The 17,403-nt window shown below is 37.9% G+C and overlaps 1 protein-coding gene across 5 annotated transcripts in view; it reads right to left on the reverse strand.

Annotated features, from left to right (window-relative positions):
• ARFGEF3 (ARFGEF family member 3) overlaps nt 1-17,403 on the reverse strand; it is an 88,854-nt gene that overhangs the window by 54,575 nt on the left and 16,876 nt on the right. For 4 of the 5 annotated variants that reach the window (XM_051792480.1, XM_051792479.1, XM_051792478.1 and 1 more), the window contains exons 4-5: nt 16,251-16,382; nt 1,719-1,787 (exon numbers count right to left, since the gene is read on the reverse strand). In XM_051792480.1, coding sequence (XP_051648440.1) covers nt 1,719-1,787; nt 16,251-16,382 — 201 coding nt within the window. Of the gene's footprint in view, nt 1-1,718; nt 1,788-13,733; nt 13,816-16,250; nt 16,383-17,403 lie in introns of those variants that run through there. The other variant, XM_051792481.1, reaches the window with a different exon arrangement.

Raw genomic sequence — 17,403 nt, forward strand, 5'->3', positions numbered from 1 at the left:
TATTGTTTGCTTTGCTGGCACACCTCATCTGCCTGCTGTTGAGCTCTTGTTCACCGTAACAGAAAAGAACCATCACTGTGCTAATTTGTATCAGTACACTAGCTAAGGTTTTTAAGAGCCAGGATAGCCTTTGGGAACGAAAGTGAAGTGCAACTACCAAGAACAGCTGTGTTTAATGTCTGTCTATGAGAGACAACTGCCATTTTCCAGGATGCTTTTTATGAATAACAGCCCTGTTATTATCCAAATTTACACAGAGAACAGAAAATATGATTTCTGATACAGCTTATAGCACACAGAACATGACTGATTGACCGTTTCCCCCCAGTCTTAGGCAGTGTTCTTAAAGATTAAAATCTGAAGGGTTTAGAGTCATCAAATACTTTTCCCAGGAAGTACTTCATTTAAGCTAGAGCTCTTTACCCACAGCAAGGAGATGCACTAAGCTGCATTCATCAACTTTTGCCTTGTATGTTAGAAAGTCCACTGAGAAAAACTGCAGTAGGGGAAGCAATCTGTTTTCTTCAGTTTGGGACATTGATAAAGAGGGTTTAGTAGAACTTAAAGAACTGTGACTTGCTTTAAACACCAATTCAGTTCATCCTTGCTGCAGTATCATAGGCAAACCTTACTGTCTCACCTAGCCAAGAGAAACCAAAGCTGTGCTAATCTGGAACGATTACTACCTTTTTTTCTCCTGTATATGTCATGTACATGAACTGTGGACTTTTAAAGCCCATTTGTTACAAAATAGAAGCTGTTTTCTTCAGTTCCTGGTTATCTCTACAGACCCATTCTCAGCTTCCAGTAGAACAACGCAAGGACAATTATATTCTTAAACTTGGAAAGTACTGTAATATCCAGGTAAATTGAGCTACTTTCACATGGGATTTTTCTTTTTTTACAAAAGTCCCACCCACAATAACAAAAACCTGAGAAGGAACAAGTCTCTATATGTCTACGGACACCTGGAGTATAGGACATATATATAATCTTTAATTTTTTTCATGGGCATTTCCTCTGCCCATACCACGTTAACAATATAATTTTATAATACGTTCTGCACACAACAGTGTGTGCTGCACAGGAGGAGTAAGCGTTCCTGTGCATCTTCTCTAACCTGAACAAACAACACTGTGGCTTGCTACAAAATGCACTAAAAATATCACCCACGTATAAAAGCTTACTTAATATACCTGCAGGTATGTTTTTCTACAACAAAAGATCCTACACAATTTAATTCAGACTAAAATCTAATGGAATAAAGGGAGTGCAGTGACTAATAGCATCATACATCTACAGGCATGCTTAAATCTTTTACTAAGATGTTTTAGGAAAAAGACTAACAAGACACACTGAGGCACTTCTGCTAACATGACACACTATGGCTTATACACCTCTCTTGAGGAAACTTCATTAGTTTTAGGCTTGAAGTAGGTAAGAAATCAGCACAGTGCTGTTTTATAAAGAAGAAAAGCAAAGTAAAGTAAATATGAGTAGTAAATGTGCAACACTGTAATATACAATTATGGGTCCATTTCCGAAAGTGCCTTCCCATGCAAGCCCATCAAACCTGCCCAACTTGCAACTATTTCTTACACTAGAGAATGGTAGTTATGTTTTGGACTGGTCTAATTCCACGTTATGTAAGGAAGTCATGCTGTAGGTAGCAGGGAAAAGTTAAGAGACACAAGCCACGGTATGACAGAGGCACTTACCTCAGCAATCTTCAACACTGAACTCCCATTCAATTCAAATGTAGAGGTATATGTTATACAGAGCAGGACCTTGCAAAAAAAGAGAGAGAGGAAGGAAAAAAGTTGTTTCATTGGTTATTGCCTCCCTTTCCCACTCATGTGCCACAGATCCTTTCAATTTTTAGAGCAGGCATCAGAAGCTTCTTAGCACCATGTATTACTGGGATAGAGGAGATCCAACTGAGATGCTGCATCTGTTGGCCCCAGAGGTAACACCCAATGGATTACTTATTGCTATCTCCTACATATGACCACCAAAGACAACCCAGTGTGAAAGACAATCAACCTTGGCCTTGAGTCAGAATCCGTTCATATTTCAACCACAAGCTTTGCATGATTTATAATCAGGCCTTTAATTTATTTCTATTAGTATAACAAAGGAAGAAGGAAAAATGCCTACAAGTTATTACTTAAGAGTCACAGATAGATACGCATTATGTGAGACAAGCCATTAATCACTGCCTGACATGAGGATTTCCCAGCATAGGATATTTCCAGTAAGTGTATTATAGTCATTTGATAATGAGCATCCAAAAAACAATTCATAAGTCCCAATTAATGAGGGGAGGCTTGTCCTGTCTTGAACTCAGCAAGAGGAATAAGAACTAAAAGTCCCATCTAACACCTTACTTCACAGAGAAGGAGAGTGAGAATGTGATATCATCTACCATGTCTAGTGGGGCAATGTGGTGAGAGCCGTGGTGCGATGCCTTTAGTATCTGGAGATGTCCTCCCCGTCTCCTTTCCTCCTTTTCAATCCCTCCTTCCTCACAGAAGACAGAGAGTCTGAGCTACTGTTCTCTCTCTTTCAAAGCATAAAATTTACCCAGTGCCAGAATTTATGTTTTGCTTGGTCTGAAATAGTATGAGTTTCCTGGGATAATTGTACCAGCAAGCACCAATCACATTAACACTAATGTTTTGGTCCCTACAACTTCTCAGTCCCTAAAAATTACTGTTCTCTGCTTCACAAGGAAATTAGGGCCATCAGATAAGTTAGCATTACTGATTGTTAGCTACAAGCAAAGTACAGAAGAGCCTGTCCATGGATGAGCGTGACATGTTCCTGGAAAAAGACATATATAACCTTCTTTGCATTTTGAGAGTCAGACTGAAAAGTTTCTACACACTGAAATGCACAACACCTTTACAAATATTTTTCTCATCAGAAAAAAACATATTTCACTACAAGATGTCACAGCTTACTCCAAGGTTGTTTGGGGGTTTTTTTGTTTGATTGTTTGCTTCATTTTGTAAATAAAATACCAATCAGGAGCTTGATCCTATTATTATAGAAGATGATTTTACTATAAAAAGTGTTCCCAGAAAACTACTGTGTAATGGCAATTTTACAGCTGCCTGTATGTGTTATCTTGCCTTGACTCTCAGTCTTTCATAAAAATAAGCCAAATAGTGTGGATAAATACTAGAGGTAATGGCAATAAAAAAAGGCATACTACTCTTCAGAAGTACAATAGTCCTGCACTAGAAACTCTTTTTTAGATATTTAGCATTTACCCTTACAGCAAAGCAAACTTTCTGAGCCAAGTTTCTTCTCCATGGTTTTTCTTTTCTTTGAAATGGGCAAAATGGATTTTCTCATCTTAAAAGTGTTACAAAGCCTACCTCATTATTGAAAGGAGAGATATGAGCTACAGAGCACTTGAACTTGCCAGAGAAATAAATCTAATTCTAACTACAAACGATTAAGAATTCTGTGCTTTGTACTTCTTATATGAACTCCACAAATGTCTCTGCAATCCATATCATTTACTGGTACATGGACAGGTACCAGTGAGAAGGAACTGTGATATGTCTTTTCCTGTCAACAGAGCAAATTCTACAGAATAACAGAAAAGTAAACAGTCAATTATAATAACTCTCAATAATTTCATTTGGCTAATAAGTACATAAGTTATAAGGGCTGTTATTTTCATCTGCTGCTCAGTACATACGTGCGAAATTTAAAACTACACAGTCAAACAATTTCGTTTGGCATTAACTGGATTCTAAGCTGCTGGCCAGCTACACAGTCAGCTGTTGGGCCTCACTTTCTCAGCTGTTAATTAACCTGAAATTTTATTGATGTTTCTAATAGCTGTGAGAGCTCAACAGCTGGCTAAAAATATATATGCATTACTTAACGAAAAAACTGTGATTTATACTCTCCAGACACTGCTATGTAAAACACAGGTGTAGAACACAGTTCAGAAACTGAGAGACAGACAACTCTCACCTCCCACTGACAAATCTCTTCTTACCATGCTTAGAGCCGCAGTGGACAGCATGACTAATCTTATCCAGTGGTTTGTCTGTCCTGAATTTCCCTACTTATAAAACCTCATTTGCTTCATGGGATTTTCTGCTCTCTTGTCCCATCTTGGCTTTGTAGAGTGTGCTATTATCTAATGCTTTCCAGAGATCGAAACCTGGAAGTCAATATACTACAACACATAGAAGTACGCCAGTTTAGGCACTCTTTTAAGCCCTTGCTCTTCCAAATCTCTTCTTCCTCTCCTTTTTTTTTTTTTTTTTTTTTATTTAATTCCCCTCCTTTATAGAGCTGAATAACGAAAAGTTTGCACACACACACATATATATATATGCCTAATCCTTTCTGTCACAAATGCCAAAAACCTGCAAGTAACAGGTGAATGACAGAAAGGCCAGATATCAAGTGCAGTGAGGAAGTGATGATCAAAACCTTGCTATGAAACAAAAGGGAAATTCAGCAAAAAGACTACTAAGTTTTGATTGCTACTTTTTGCAAAAAAATAAGATCTGGGAACCTATTAGCTACAGAAAAGGCATATGATCTGATATAATCAAATGACAGAAGCAAAGTTTATCAGCCAGTATATTCTTAGCTTGCCCCACTGCTATGGTCTTCCCTCAAGTCATTTGTAAGTTCCGAAACACGGTCTCTGACCAACACACAAAACTGCTCTCAGCTATGATTCCCATCAGCACTGCTGCAGGGCTCATTTACAGTCTTGGCAATGATCCAGACACTTGCATGTTTTCCCATTTATGTGGAACAAACAGGAAGACAGCAGGCTTCTCTTTTAAATTACAAGATGAAAAACGGGATTAAAACCAAACAAACAAAACCAAACTTAATCATTCAGATCCACTAAGAACACTGAGTCTCCAGATAGTATATCCCATAGGCTGCTTAACTACTCATGACACTAATTCAAACAGTCTGTTTTTAAAAAAAAAAATAAAGAAAAGAAAGATAGGCTTTCTTGGGCAATGACATTTTGGTTTTGACACCACTTGTAGGGAAAGCAAAAACAAAACTACAAAGCAATTCCTAGTAACTACAAAGCAATTCCAGTATAAAACAAAATTGAAAATCAGCTTTTACTGATTGGTGTGGACTCTAAACCACATTTTATTCCTTTTTCTTTTTTTTTAAAGAAGGAATTTATATGACTGTAGAGGTAGTTTCAAAGTCACATAACCCCCAGGATTTTTTACTTGGTTCGCATTATCTTGCAAATGCCTGAATGAGATCATATTTCCATAAATGGCTTATCCATTATGAAAGTATTTATTTTAACTACTTTCAAAGCTCTGACTGTCATGGAACAAGATATACAATTCCTACTCCCTGGAGTCCCAGGGTACCAACTGTAGTATAAAAGCACATGCATGGGTAATTTTCATAAGTAGAAACAAAACCAAAAAATCCTGCTTCTGATGCCACAGTGAAGGTGAATTGGCACAAAATGTACAACATTTGGATAGCAATGTAATTAAACTGACATTACAATATCTATCCATCCTATACCATGTGCTCTAGGATGATCCTGCTTGAGCAGGGAGGTTGGACCAGACAACCCACTGTCATCCCTTCCAACCTGAACCATTCTGTGATTCTGTATGATCCCATATTTTAAGAGAGATTAAGTGTTCAAGGTCAGGTTGGACAGGGCTTTGAGCAACCTAGTCTAGTGGATGGTGTCCCTGCTCATGGCAGGGTCATTGGAACTAGATGAGCTTTCAGGTCTCTTCCAATTTAAACTATTCTATGATTCTATGATCTCTCAAAAAGGGAAAAAGAGGGAATGTTTTTAGATCGTAAGGCTGCTAAGCGTTCCCCAAGTGCTTTGCACATACTTGTAGTATAAAGCAATTGTCGCATTGGAGAGCTTATGGAGGAGGCATGTCAAACAAACACTGTGGTGTACATAAGAAAGCAAGTAGTATCCCCAAGAAAGAGAGAAAAGGTATAAAACTTAACAATTTACAAACAAAACAATTTTGCAGCCACCTCTAATCTCTTCATGGGATTCATAATAGAAGCCTTTCCTGATTTACTTTACTTGCAGGCTTGTAAACTTGGATACAATGTGTCATGGGGTGATTGTGAAATCCTGCCCCGTAGGGAAAAACTCTAAAAGAAGACAAGGCAGGACTATTATCTCATTCAGTAGTTTGACATTTAAAGCAGTCATCTAGTATTTCTGCAAAATAGTTTGGAAGGGAGATGTCCTCCTATTGTCAGAATAACTGGAAACCTGCCCATTTTGCACTCTTTGGCCTTGAAGGAAAACAAGGGCAGGAGAAACAAATGTATTAATGAAGTCATGTACACTCTGTCATCATGTATCCCTGTACAAAACAGCAGATTTTAATTATAAAGAGAGAGTGTGTCTCCTATGAATTAGTAAACCCATAAATGCTGCTCAGCATTATGAATGCATCAGGGCTTCAGACATAAGGACTGTATTTGGTACAGGAGCACCTCACATATCATCAGTAGTGACAAGCTGAATGCTCTGAGAAGACAATGCCCATTTAGTTCACTGGACTAAAACAGAACTTCTGCTGAACACTGTTCATGGTGGTATGAAACCAAGTGAAACTCCTGCTCATGTTGTGCAGTTGTAGAAGGGAAAAATATTATTTAAGGTTTAATCGATACTTCAGAGTATTTTACAATACATGACAGGAGCTTTTATCTTTAGAATTATAGCAACTAAAGGCAGGGTAAATTAAAGAAAAAGGTTGACTAGCAGCACTAGGATGGCATTTCCCCCTTTACAGCCTATTTAGGTATACTACACTACTTTATGAATTAGAATATACAAATCTCAGTAAAACAAAACTGAAAAAGGACAAATACCAAACTGAAAAATACCAACAAAAAGTTTAAAGAGTTCCCTAATAAAAATGAAGTTATTATAATAAAATAATGCATAATGCATATTATAATAATAATAATAAAAATGCATCTGTTATCAAAATTATTCAGAAGTATGTCAACACATGGATGTAAGTAAACACAGAGCTGTCAAGGAAAAAAAGACTGGGTATATCCACTGGGTGGAAAATTCTGACATTTATTCTTGACAACAAGAGAATTTTTGGGGCAGGGGAGAGAGAAGACAACTCCCTTGCACTCAGATACATGGAAGGTTCCACCAAAACTGTATCAGGGAGATGTTCTGTGTGGCACTGTACGTTAGAACAGTGGATTTAAATTTACTGTTTCAAGTCACTAGACTAACTGGCAAGAAGTTAGCCTGAAGACAACCTAAGAAGTGAGGCTGCACAGGCTGTTTGGCCAGCCAGAAGATTTCACCCTATCCCAGACCATATCCCAATCTGATCCAGAAAAGTGATATTAAAAAGCCAGATAAGCTGGTTTCGTGGTTGCAATACCAACCACTATGGCACATGAAGTTTTGGTATCTTTCTCCTCTCTCACAGAAGACACACATGAGGAGCTCTAGGGAAGAGGACTCAAGGAGCTGGCTGGCAGTGTCAGAACAGCTTATTAGAACACAAGTTTTCTCCTCAGCTGCCCCAGGACTAGACAGGATTAACTGCTATGTAGTGTCAGTGGTCCTCATCATGGGAAGCTCATAAGCAGAGAAGGTCTAATCTGGGTGCATCTGTGCACAGCTGTGGCACATCTGGATGTGTATAATACATGCATAATATATGTGTATAATTACACACAAAAGCTACGGCAAGTGACCATTCAATGTCACTGTTGTGTGGACAATTTGGCTGACAGAACTTGGCACTGTCACCACCAGTAACCGTTAATGTCTGGCAGCAGGGAAAAGATTAATAGGCAATATATGAAAGTTAAAAGAGTTTCTATATTTGGGTTTGTGAATATACAATGTCTTTCCAATTAACTTTCTTAATGGTTAACTGGTCTCCAGGTTCTTGGTATGTGTCTCAGATTAAAGGAAGTCTGCAAGAACTTGTACTTCCATTCTGGACAGGTGTGAAATTACACTTTCCAGAGCTAGGGACTTGCTACTTTTTGTGCTGATGCCAATGGTTCTGATTATGCCACACCAGTTCCAATGTGACAGAAGGAGCACCTTCTCTATCTGAAAACACTTTCATAACCTCATAGTACTGAGACAGCTAAAAGTTTTGCATTGGAATTTCTTCAGGCAAGAAACTAAGCCTACTTTTCTATCCTGCAAATCTTTCAAGAGACGTGACCAGCCCTTTGCTTAGATTTTTAAAGCTATATGTCTGCCCAAACCCACAGAGGTTGTTCAGGGATATAAATTCAAGCACAGAAAGGTACTGAGAAAAAGCTGGATCCCGAAGAGAGGTTTGATTTTTGAGACACTGCATTCACTACTGACTGGCTTAGGCAGTTCCTATCCAGTATTGATTTGGCCACATTCAGGCCACTACCACTGTCATTCTTTTCGTAGAATCATAGAATCATAGAATCAACCAGGTTGGAAGGGACCTCTGAGATCATCAAGTCCAACCCTTGATTCACTACCGCCGTGGTTACCAGACCATGACACTAAGTGCCACATCCAGTCTCATCTTAAAAACCTCCAGGGACGGAGAATCCACCGCTTCCTTTTGCATCCCTTTAGAAGAAAGCTCAGCTATTTAACTTAAGACTGGTTTCTGCTACAGTGACAAGGCACCTAAGAACCAAGGGAGTTCTTTAATCACAGAACTAGGTATTTATCATAGTTCTAATTAACTTGGGAAAGGATAAGCTTATCTTGAAGCACACAAGGTAGGTCACTTAAATCCATTGGAATTAACCTGGTTACTTATAACTAAGCACATGAAAAAAATAACTTTTAAAAATAACCAGAAAAAGAGAGAAGCAAACCCCAGAGAATCTGGTTTTGTAGTTGGCCCACATTACATCAACTTAATTTATGAAAAGCCTAAGCACTAAGAACTCGATTTAGCTTTCCTCAGCAGGACTGATCTTAGAAAAGGATCTTATTTGCATGACATTGTACAAGTCTTTACAGAATCCTCTCTTTAACAGAGCTGATGCTAACACATCTCTGAATTATGGACTGGAAAAAAAAATCAGTTATTGCTTATAAAAGCTCATATCAGGCACTACTGTTACAAGAACTAATGCACATTCAGGCGAAACTTTGTTCTATAAATCTTCAGCATTTTAATTTTTTTTTCTCATTAATACAGATTTTAAACCAGTTCAGGACTAAGGCATGCAATTAAAGCTGCATAATGGTTTTTATTTTTTACTTTATTTAAAACATAGTCCATCTCTGCTTAGAACATGACTGGACTGAAATTTATATTGCAAGTAATGTTGAAAAATGTTTGCATTAATGCAGTGCATAAAATATACTGAGGGGATAAAATGGTCTCTTATTCCAAAATTCTATATTAACTAAAATACATAGATTTACAGCAAGTATCAGCAATTGGATTGCTGATTCCCATCCTGATAATAACAGTCTTCCTTCTCCATTTCCATTTAGCAGTTATATTTTTACTGCTGCACCAATGAATTTTTATTTTTAATGGGCAGAGAAATCACTGTCTTTACTCCTATATAAAACTATTATGCCATGCCTCAAAGGGGCTGCACAGGGAACAACATAGTTTACACATACCTTTAAATCCAAGTTGTTTCAGTCCATTTTCCTCCTCCATTTGATTTTACAGTTCAGGACAAAGCAGAACAGTCATACATTATACTCTACTAAGCATAACCAAACTGCATGTGGAAGGATATATTTCATAAATATTAACCTTAAAACAATGAGACCATATATATCTCCAAGAGTTTATTACAGTGATCAGCTCATTTACTAGTATTCAAGAAAAAGCTGCAGAATATAATCATCCACAAAGGCTGGGATTTTGCAGTTGCATTCTGCCAACATTTTGGATCAGTTTGGAACAACTTTTCAAATACATAATATAAGTTATTCTTTGTGACTGAAGGCAAAAGACCAGCTCAACAGCAACAAAGTTCCTGACAAGTTTCCGAAAAAGTTAACCATAAGTTTTGCTTGGTTGCTCAAGCACAATCCAACTTAATTCAATATTTGCATCAGATCAGGACTACCTCCCTGAACCTGTAACAATGTGGATGTGCAGAACCTAAAACAGGTCAACTACAATTGTTAAAAAAACTAAGAACAAAAAACTCCCAAAAACCAATACAAAACTCACCAAAACAAACAAACAAAAAAACCTTTCTACAACTCCTTGTAGATCTTCAATAGTGACCTTTTCAAGTTACTAATTTGACACCATAACTGGGGCCTTATCAATTAGTCACTACAGAAAATAAATTAATAAAAACTAGGATATGACTCAGCACTTTGCATCTTTAAACCATTGTGGTAGCAATCTCGGAAATTGATAATACCCAACCCAAAGACAGTCTGTCCTTACACAAACTAAGTTTAACCACAGAACTCTAATTCAGATTTCAGTTCTGAATATATCTGAAATGAAAATTGAAATCACAAAAAGAGCTGTCTACTATTATTATTGGAGAGTTCCCAAATGCTGTATTAATCGATCAGAGGCAAAGAAAAAAGATTGCCTTGACACAGCAGATTTAACAATGGTTGATTAAACCTCATTCATAGATTAAAAAAAACTTCTGGCTGACTCCTCACTGAAAGCCTGCAGAAGAAAAATCACTAAAATTTTGCCCATCAGCAAGAAGTACACCTAATCCACTAACAAATCCAATTTGGAGTCACTGGGAATAAATTAACCTTTACTAAATGAAATAGCTGTTCATCATGGACAATAGATAAATAACCAGAACTAGAAGAGTCTTCTCTCTCTCAAGCCACTCTGGAAGATTCGAAACAATCCTCAAGTCTATTCAAAACCCACTACAAGTAGAGTAGCTGTGACTCAAATGTGTGAAGTCTTCTCAGAGGTAATAAGAAACAAACACTTGCAAGCTTCACTGACAGAAACATAGTATATATTCATAACATGTCCAGCATATCATAACCCCATTAATTAAAACAGTGAAATAAAGCAAAAATATTTGAAAACCCACCAAATCAGAAAACTGGAGTTTCTTTCACAAAAGGTCATTATTCTCTTTCATGCTTGAAAATTTCAGTCTTGCAAGCTGTAAATTTCTTGGGAAATCTGGGCAAACAGAACTGACATGCATTGAACTACATGACAAAGTTTTATCTGGGACTGAAGAAAACAAGAGGATGCAGTAGAAAGGGAAATTTTAAATGACCAATCATGCCCTTTTTTTTTAAGAACAACCTGTTTACTGTTAGTTTCCATTACATTACAGTGTATCTGGTTTCTCTGGAGAACTTATTTCTGTGTGAGGACTCATCTACTAATTTGCAATTATTTATTAAACTTGTTTTTGTTGTTATTTGAGAATAATGTTCTCACGGATAGAGAGGAATGGCATTATTAAAAAAGTTGTCAGCTTATAAATGAAAGGGACCATAACATTAGTGAGAATAAAGGAAAAAGAAAAAAAGAAGAAAAAAAACCCAAACAAACAGTCCCTATTGTTTTGGTTTCCTTCCATACTATCCACTTCCTTCATATTTGATTTCATCTGCTTCGCTGCCACAGTTACGTTCAAAGCTGAATTCCAGTTTTTCCAGGAGCCTTTCCAGAAGAAAATGCATTTTAGGGTCAGGGTTACTGACGAAAAATTACCAAAAAATCAAAGTGAGAAAAAAAAAAAAATCACAGAATTGTTGAGGCTGGAAGGGACTACAATCCAGAGACTTAGTTATAGATTAGTTTCCTAGTTTCCTTTTTCCACTGCCAATCTGACAATATCTGATAGTGCTTTTGCCAATACTATATGTGTTCCTGCAAGCAAAGGTCTAATAGCATGAAGCAGAAGTACTTCAGCCATTTTAAAAACATCTGAAACTAGAATTTAAAAGCATCAAGCCAGGGGAAAAAAAAAATAAATCAGAATCCCCTGAATCCACAGCCAAACCCAAATGCATGATATTAATCCTCAATCCGGAAACCGTCCCCTTTCTTCTGCAGACTGTCTTATTTGCTTGTTCGTCCAGTGCTTCAGGTCAACAAAATGTCCCACTCATCGACATGAGATATAGCCTTGCATTTCACTCAATTATAACATGGCACCATGTCACACAACGAAATTCTTCCCACTTCTGGGCCAGTCATATTGCATGACTGTGTTCATCTAAGGAAAGTGCTAAATTACTGCCCCCCTGATTTTTTCTATACATCTGTAACTCTATAAATAAAGCAGTGAGTCATTGATAAAACAATGAATTTGATTACTGATCAATATATCTCTTCCTCCATGAATACTGTAATGAAAATATACAAGTATAAATATTTAGATTATTCTGTTTGAAACTGCAGTTAAGCTATTGATGTATTACAAGAAGAACATCAGCAAGGTACTGTATGATTGTGTGATTTTCCCTTCCATTGGTACAATCAGTTGAGCATAGTAAAAACACAAACTGGTAATACATATATTAGAAGGCTCCTCAGTCTGACAGCAAAGTATCATGGCAACAGCAAAGGAGAATACTGAAGCGGTCTTGTGTCAGATACACTGTTTCCTTTGGTCACACCTTCTGGATTTCCTTTTTCACAGTATCTTGTAATATAAATTAAAGCACCTAAATAACCTCAGTTTAGTCCCCAGTCTGGAAATACTAATAAATCTCTGTCATAAAACACATCAGAGGTACAGAGAAAACACATGTGGCATAGAATACACACACCACATAGTCATTGAGGTATTATAAAGAAATATTTGGCTCAGCAGTTAAATAACATGCAAGTCTGAATGCAAAATTTATATACACCAGACAGTTTGCTCTGGTGTGTGGCAAATCAAATCCAGTTAGTACACCTGTGTTTGTTATAGGTGCCTACTTGTGTTGAAGAGAAACCATAGCCTTTCCCTCTTCCCCACTGAAAAGACCACTCCCTTCTTTTGGGCATAAAAGTGCTGTTGACATAAGAATTACACAGTGCTTAGTAATAATAAGAGTGTCCTACAAGAAAAAAAATAAAGATGTCACAGTATCATTTCTACTCTGGAAATCCAAGGGGGGAATTTCCCCACATAACCATTCTATACGAAACCTCTACAAGAAAGGTGCAATCCACAACTGGTATTTTAGAAGAACTAGAGATAACAACAGCAGTCCCTAACCTGGAATTTAGTTTAATATTTGCTTATTACAAAAAGTAAAATTCCACTTTAAATCAAAGTTCATAAAAACGGTAAGAGGTACCTCATCTAACGCAGTGGAGAGAGATATTGCGAGAGGGGAAGGCTTTGAGTTCTTGACAACTGCATTTGGGTAGTATAAATTTTCCCTGGTTGCCCAGGATGCACTCCAGCACAGCCCCCAGCCCTGGCCCTTAAGTCTGAACATTGTTGGCATGCTGGTTTTGTGATCCTCCAAACTGGGAATCTGCTGAGCATGCCATGACACTCATCCTTAAAAATAAAGAGAATTTGGTACCTAGCCATAAATTAGTCAGTGCCCTTCCACTTTTACAACAGTGACCTAAACTGTTTGCTTTTCTCAGTGCCAGAAGAGGTCCAGCTAGCACTCCTCTGCATTTATTTACAACAACCCTTACAATTACTCTATTCCATTGCAGTCTACTGCTGGCCCTTGATAACAGCATTTATCAGGTTCCAAAAGTGTGTCAAGCGAGGCAACTAATCGCACTTACACCTCTCTCCTGTGTTCTCCCTTCCACTGCCAATTCCAACTTGCAGCAATCTGAATGTAAAAACCTTTACAGAATGCTCTCCTCAGGCAATCAAATCCTTTCACACCTCCATCTGTAATACATGTCGGTGACAACAAACCACTAAAATAAATATTCAAAATGTTTGTTTTGGATAGTGTGTGAAGCGTGACTTTCTGGTGTACTCTTACTGGGAATAACAGGAGATATTCTGGATAGGATTAAAAAAAAAACCCAAACACACATATTTAAGTGATTTAGGAGCTTACCAGCAAATTGCAGTGAAGTACTACTGCACATCTACTTTCACATTGATTTTGCATGAATAAAGTCTTCTGTGTAACTTTTGATGGTTGCACTCTTAATACCTGTGAGATCTGTACAACTGTGCAGCAAGGCGCAAAGAACTAGGCCAGTTTCACAGCTGATCCAGTTTCACACAAACTTGCTCACACTCAGGAGTGTCTAATATCTATCTGCACTAGATAAAGGTATATTTAATCTCCTCCAGATGGAATAACACAGTCTGATGTACAATCATACGCTACCTTGAGGACACATTTTAGCAGATCCAGGGATATAAACACATTGCTGAGACCAGCTGCTAGAAAACTCCCTGAAGGCTTTAGCCATTCATCAGGCCTGCATTAGTTACAACATTTTCAAGTGTTGCAATGGCATCTGTAACCTTCAGGTTACAATGTAAAGAGATGTCCGCTGATTTGACTTTCAGGCAAGGCTCAAATCCACTGTCTTTGAGTTTTAATTGTCCTGATTATAATATGTTTTGGTCCTCTGCTTTCTTCAAATATTTAAGTCAATAGAATTTTGCTTTGTTCTCAGGATGTAAAGTTGTAGCCTGATTTTACCATGCATGCATTTCACAGTGCTTTTAGCCAGAAAACATTTGTACATCAAGATTTCGCTCAGTGAAATTATGTTCCCTGTTCTCTTTTGTGCCCAAACAGAAACTGAAAAAAAAAAAAAACCAGGAAAAAAGAAGTATACATAAATACAATGTTTTGGCTTGGGTTTTCTGTGGTTACAAGTTTTGAAGGTTTCTCAGTTCTTTTTTTTGGCTTCTCACATATCAAGACAACTTGAGAAGATAGGTTCACATAACTGTAGCAAAATACAGTGCTCACATTCTTAGTGTAGGGGCAATTTCTGACAGATGTATGCCAGGACTTTCAAATAAACAGTATGCATGCAGATAATGAATCTGCAACACTCAAGAATGTAAAAAAAGCAACTTGCAAAAAATTAATGCATAGCAAGAGACCTGTTGGTTCAGTACTGCTAATTCTTAACTCTTCCTCTTTCCCACTTCAGAGACAAAAGAGCAGGAAAGAGGCATGCTGGGTTAGAAATGTAGATCTGAGTGTCATAGTTAAAACTGTACCCAGAAACCTGCTCCATAAAACAGGTAACAGTCCATTCAAATACTCCCTTTTTTTCTGCTGCTAGGCTCACCCTTCTGCATGTTATGACACTGTGGGCATATTCCACCCAAGCAGTAACCTCTAGTGCTAAAGAGTACAACTAGTACAGAACAGTTTCAGAGTGGATAACATATGTTCATTTGAACAAAAATGTCACATGCAAGAAACAAAGTAGCTAGTCTATGTACTTAGAAGTAAAGAACGGTCAAGGAGTAGATCCAAATATATCACTCAGTTTTAGGTATTATGAACATGCAAAAAGGACCAGCAGGTTCGTTCCAAAATGGTTTTCAACTGATGATCAGCTATAGCAAACAAACCTTGCAGTACAAAGTTTACACTCAAACATCTGAGAACAGTCCATCATCATCTTGCTTCACACAAATACTACAGTAATTGGAAGTCACTTTTTTATTACAGTAATGGCAAGTCATACAACCAACCCAATGACAGAGCAGGGAAATTTGACATCCCCTCCAATCCAAAACAATACCTCCTGGCAGCTGAGCTTCCTAACATGCATACAGGAGAATACTAAAGCATTTCTAGAAATGGAAGTTTTCCCTGAGTTTACAAAACAATTATTTCCCTTATGCACTGGTCCAGTGACATTTTGGTGCTTAAACAAATTGTGCTTCATCATTAGCATTTTACAAAGAGAAAATATAGCTAACTAATTACAAAGCACCTATGCACACACAATACAAAATTACAAGCATGCACAGCCCACCTCATGACCACTAAAGCTCAATAACAAACTAACAAATCTGCAAGTCATTTATCTGTGCACTCCCATGGAACAGATTGACTGTCCTGTTTCAGTTTGCTAAAACTGGAACCATCAGTGTACTGACTCTTAATACAAACTATCTCCTATTTAATCAGGGAAACACAAACGAAGTAGAAATGAAACCAACCAACATCTGCCACCAGGAAGAAGGGAATCAAATACCGTCCTAAAATGAAGATTTCCACGGCAACAGCTAATTTATTTGCTAACCCCAGCATTGATTCATGCGGCCTCTGTTGCAATCACTGATGTGTGTGAAACACTAACCTTCATCACTTCAACTTGCAGGTCTTCATTGAGTGAAGGAGTCACTTTGACGGCATTCAGCATCTGATTAAGCAACTGTTTCTCATCTGAGTCTGTTTCCACGGATACAAACCTCTCATCAGACAGCAGCTTCTGCAGAGAGAAAATGGCAATGTACAGATTGAGACAAAATTGCCTCTGCCCAATTCTTCTGTAAACTACTGCAACTAACTTATTAGTGCTTGGTACTACAGAGGTTAGGTTTTTTACGTAAAAATTTTAAATAGTGCCAATAATATAAAATGCAAAAATACAGCAAAACTGGGAGACATGTGCCATGAAGCAGGGGGGGAGTCGACATCTTTTGAGTCAGCTGCCATTCCAGTATCGTCTTTCCCCATCCTATTTCACCAGTGTCCAGAAGAAAGTGGACATCAGTAACTGATAAATCACTGCAAGTAATGCCCTCAGTAAAACATCTCAGCATTTTGGAAGTGGGGAGAGAGTGGAACCTTAGCAGCTCCCCAAACCTAAAAACAACAAAAAGCCCCACTCAGGTTAGTATTCTGACATCAAAGTAGTGCTATCAGATCCCCTGCCCAGCAGGTGACAGAGTCACCTATTGTCCCAATCATTCCAATAGGGTACAAGGTAAAGCACAGTGAAGATGGCACTTCTGATCACGAACAAGATGTGTTTTGCATCATTCAGAAGTTGATTAATAATGGATACAATCAAGTCCTCAGAAGGAAGGATACTGTGAGCGAGTGACTAACACAAACATACACAGGAGTGTGTTCAGTACAGACTGAATGAACTTCAGACTGAATATTTTAGACTGATCAGATTTGCTTTGCCTTGAAAAAGCCAGTATCTGAGCAACTATCAGCATGGTCAGTGGCACTACTTCCTTGGAGTTCTACTAGAAATCCTTCTTCTATTTAGTGTATAACCACCTTCATGGGTGCCTCAATAGTGGCAGGTATCCTGCAGTAGACATACCCACTCAAGTTTTTTCCCAGTTCCCATGTTCTTAGAAACTCCCATGACAGAGCAAAACTACCTTGTCTTAGATCCCAGGAACACAACCTTGCTGTGTCCCAGTGCAGACTTGGTGCAGCCCACTTTACCCTGTACATTTTGCATGACTTTTGTACTGATGCTCCTTTTCAGC

This window comes from Manacus candei, unplaced genomic scaffold (genome assembly GCF_025592945.1).
Source record: "Manacus candei isolate 608988 ecotype Guabito, Panama unplaced genomic scaffold, ASM2559294v1 h1tg000034l, whole genome shotgun sequence".
Taxonomy (NCBI): domain Eukaryota; kingdom Metazoa; phylum Chordata; class Aves; order Passeriformes; family Pipridae; genus Manacus; species Manacus candei.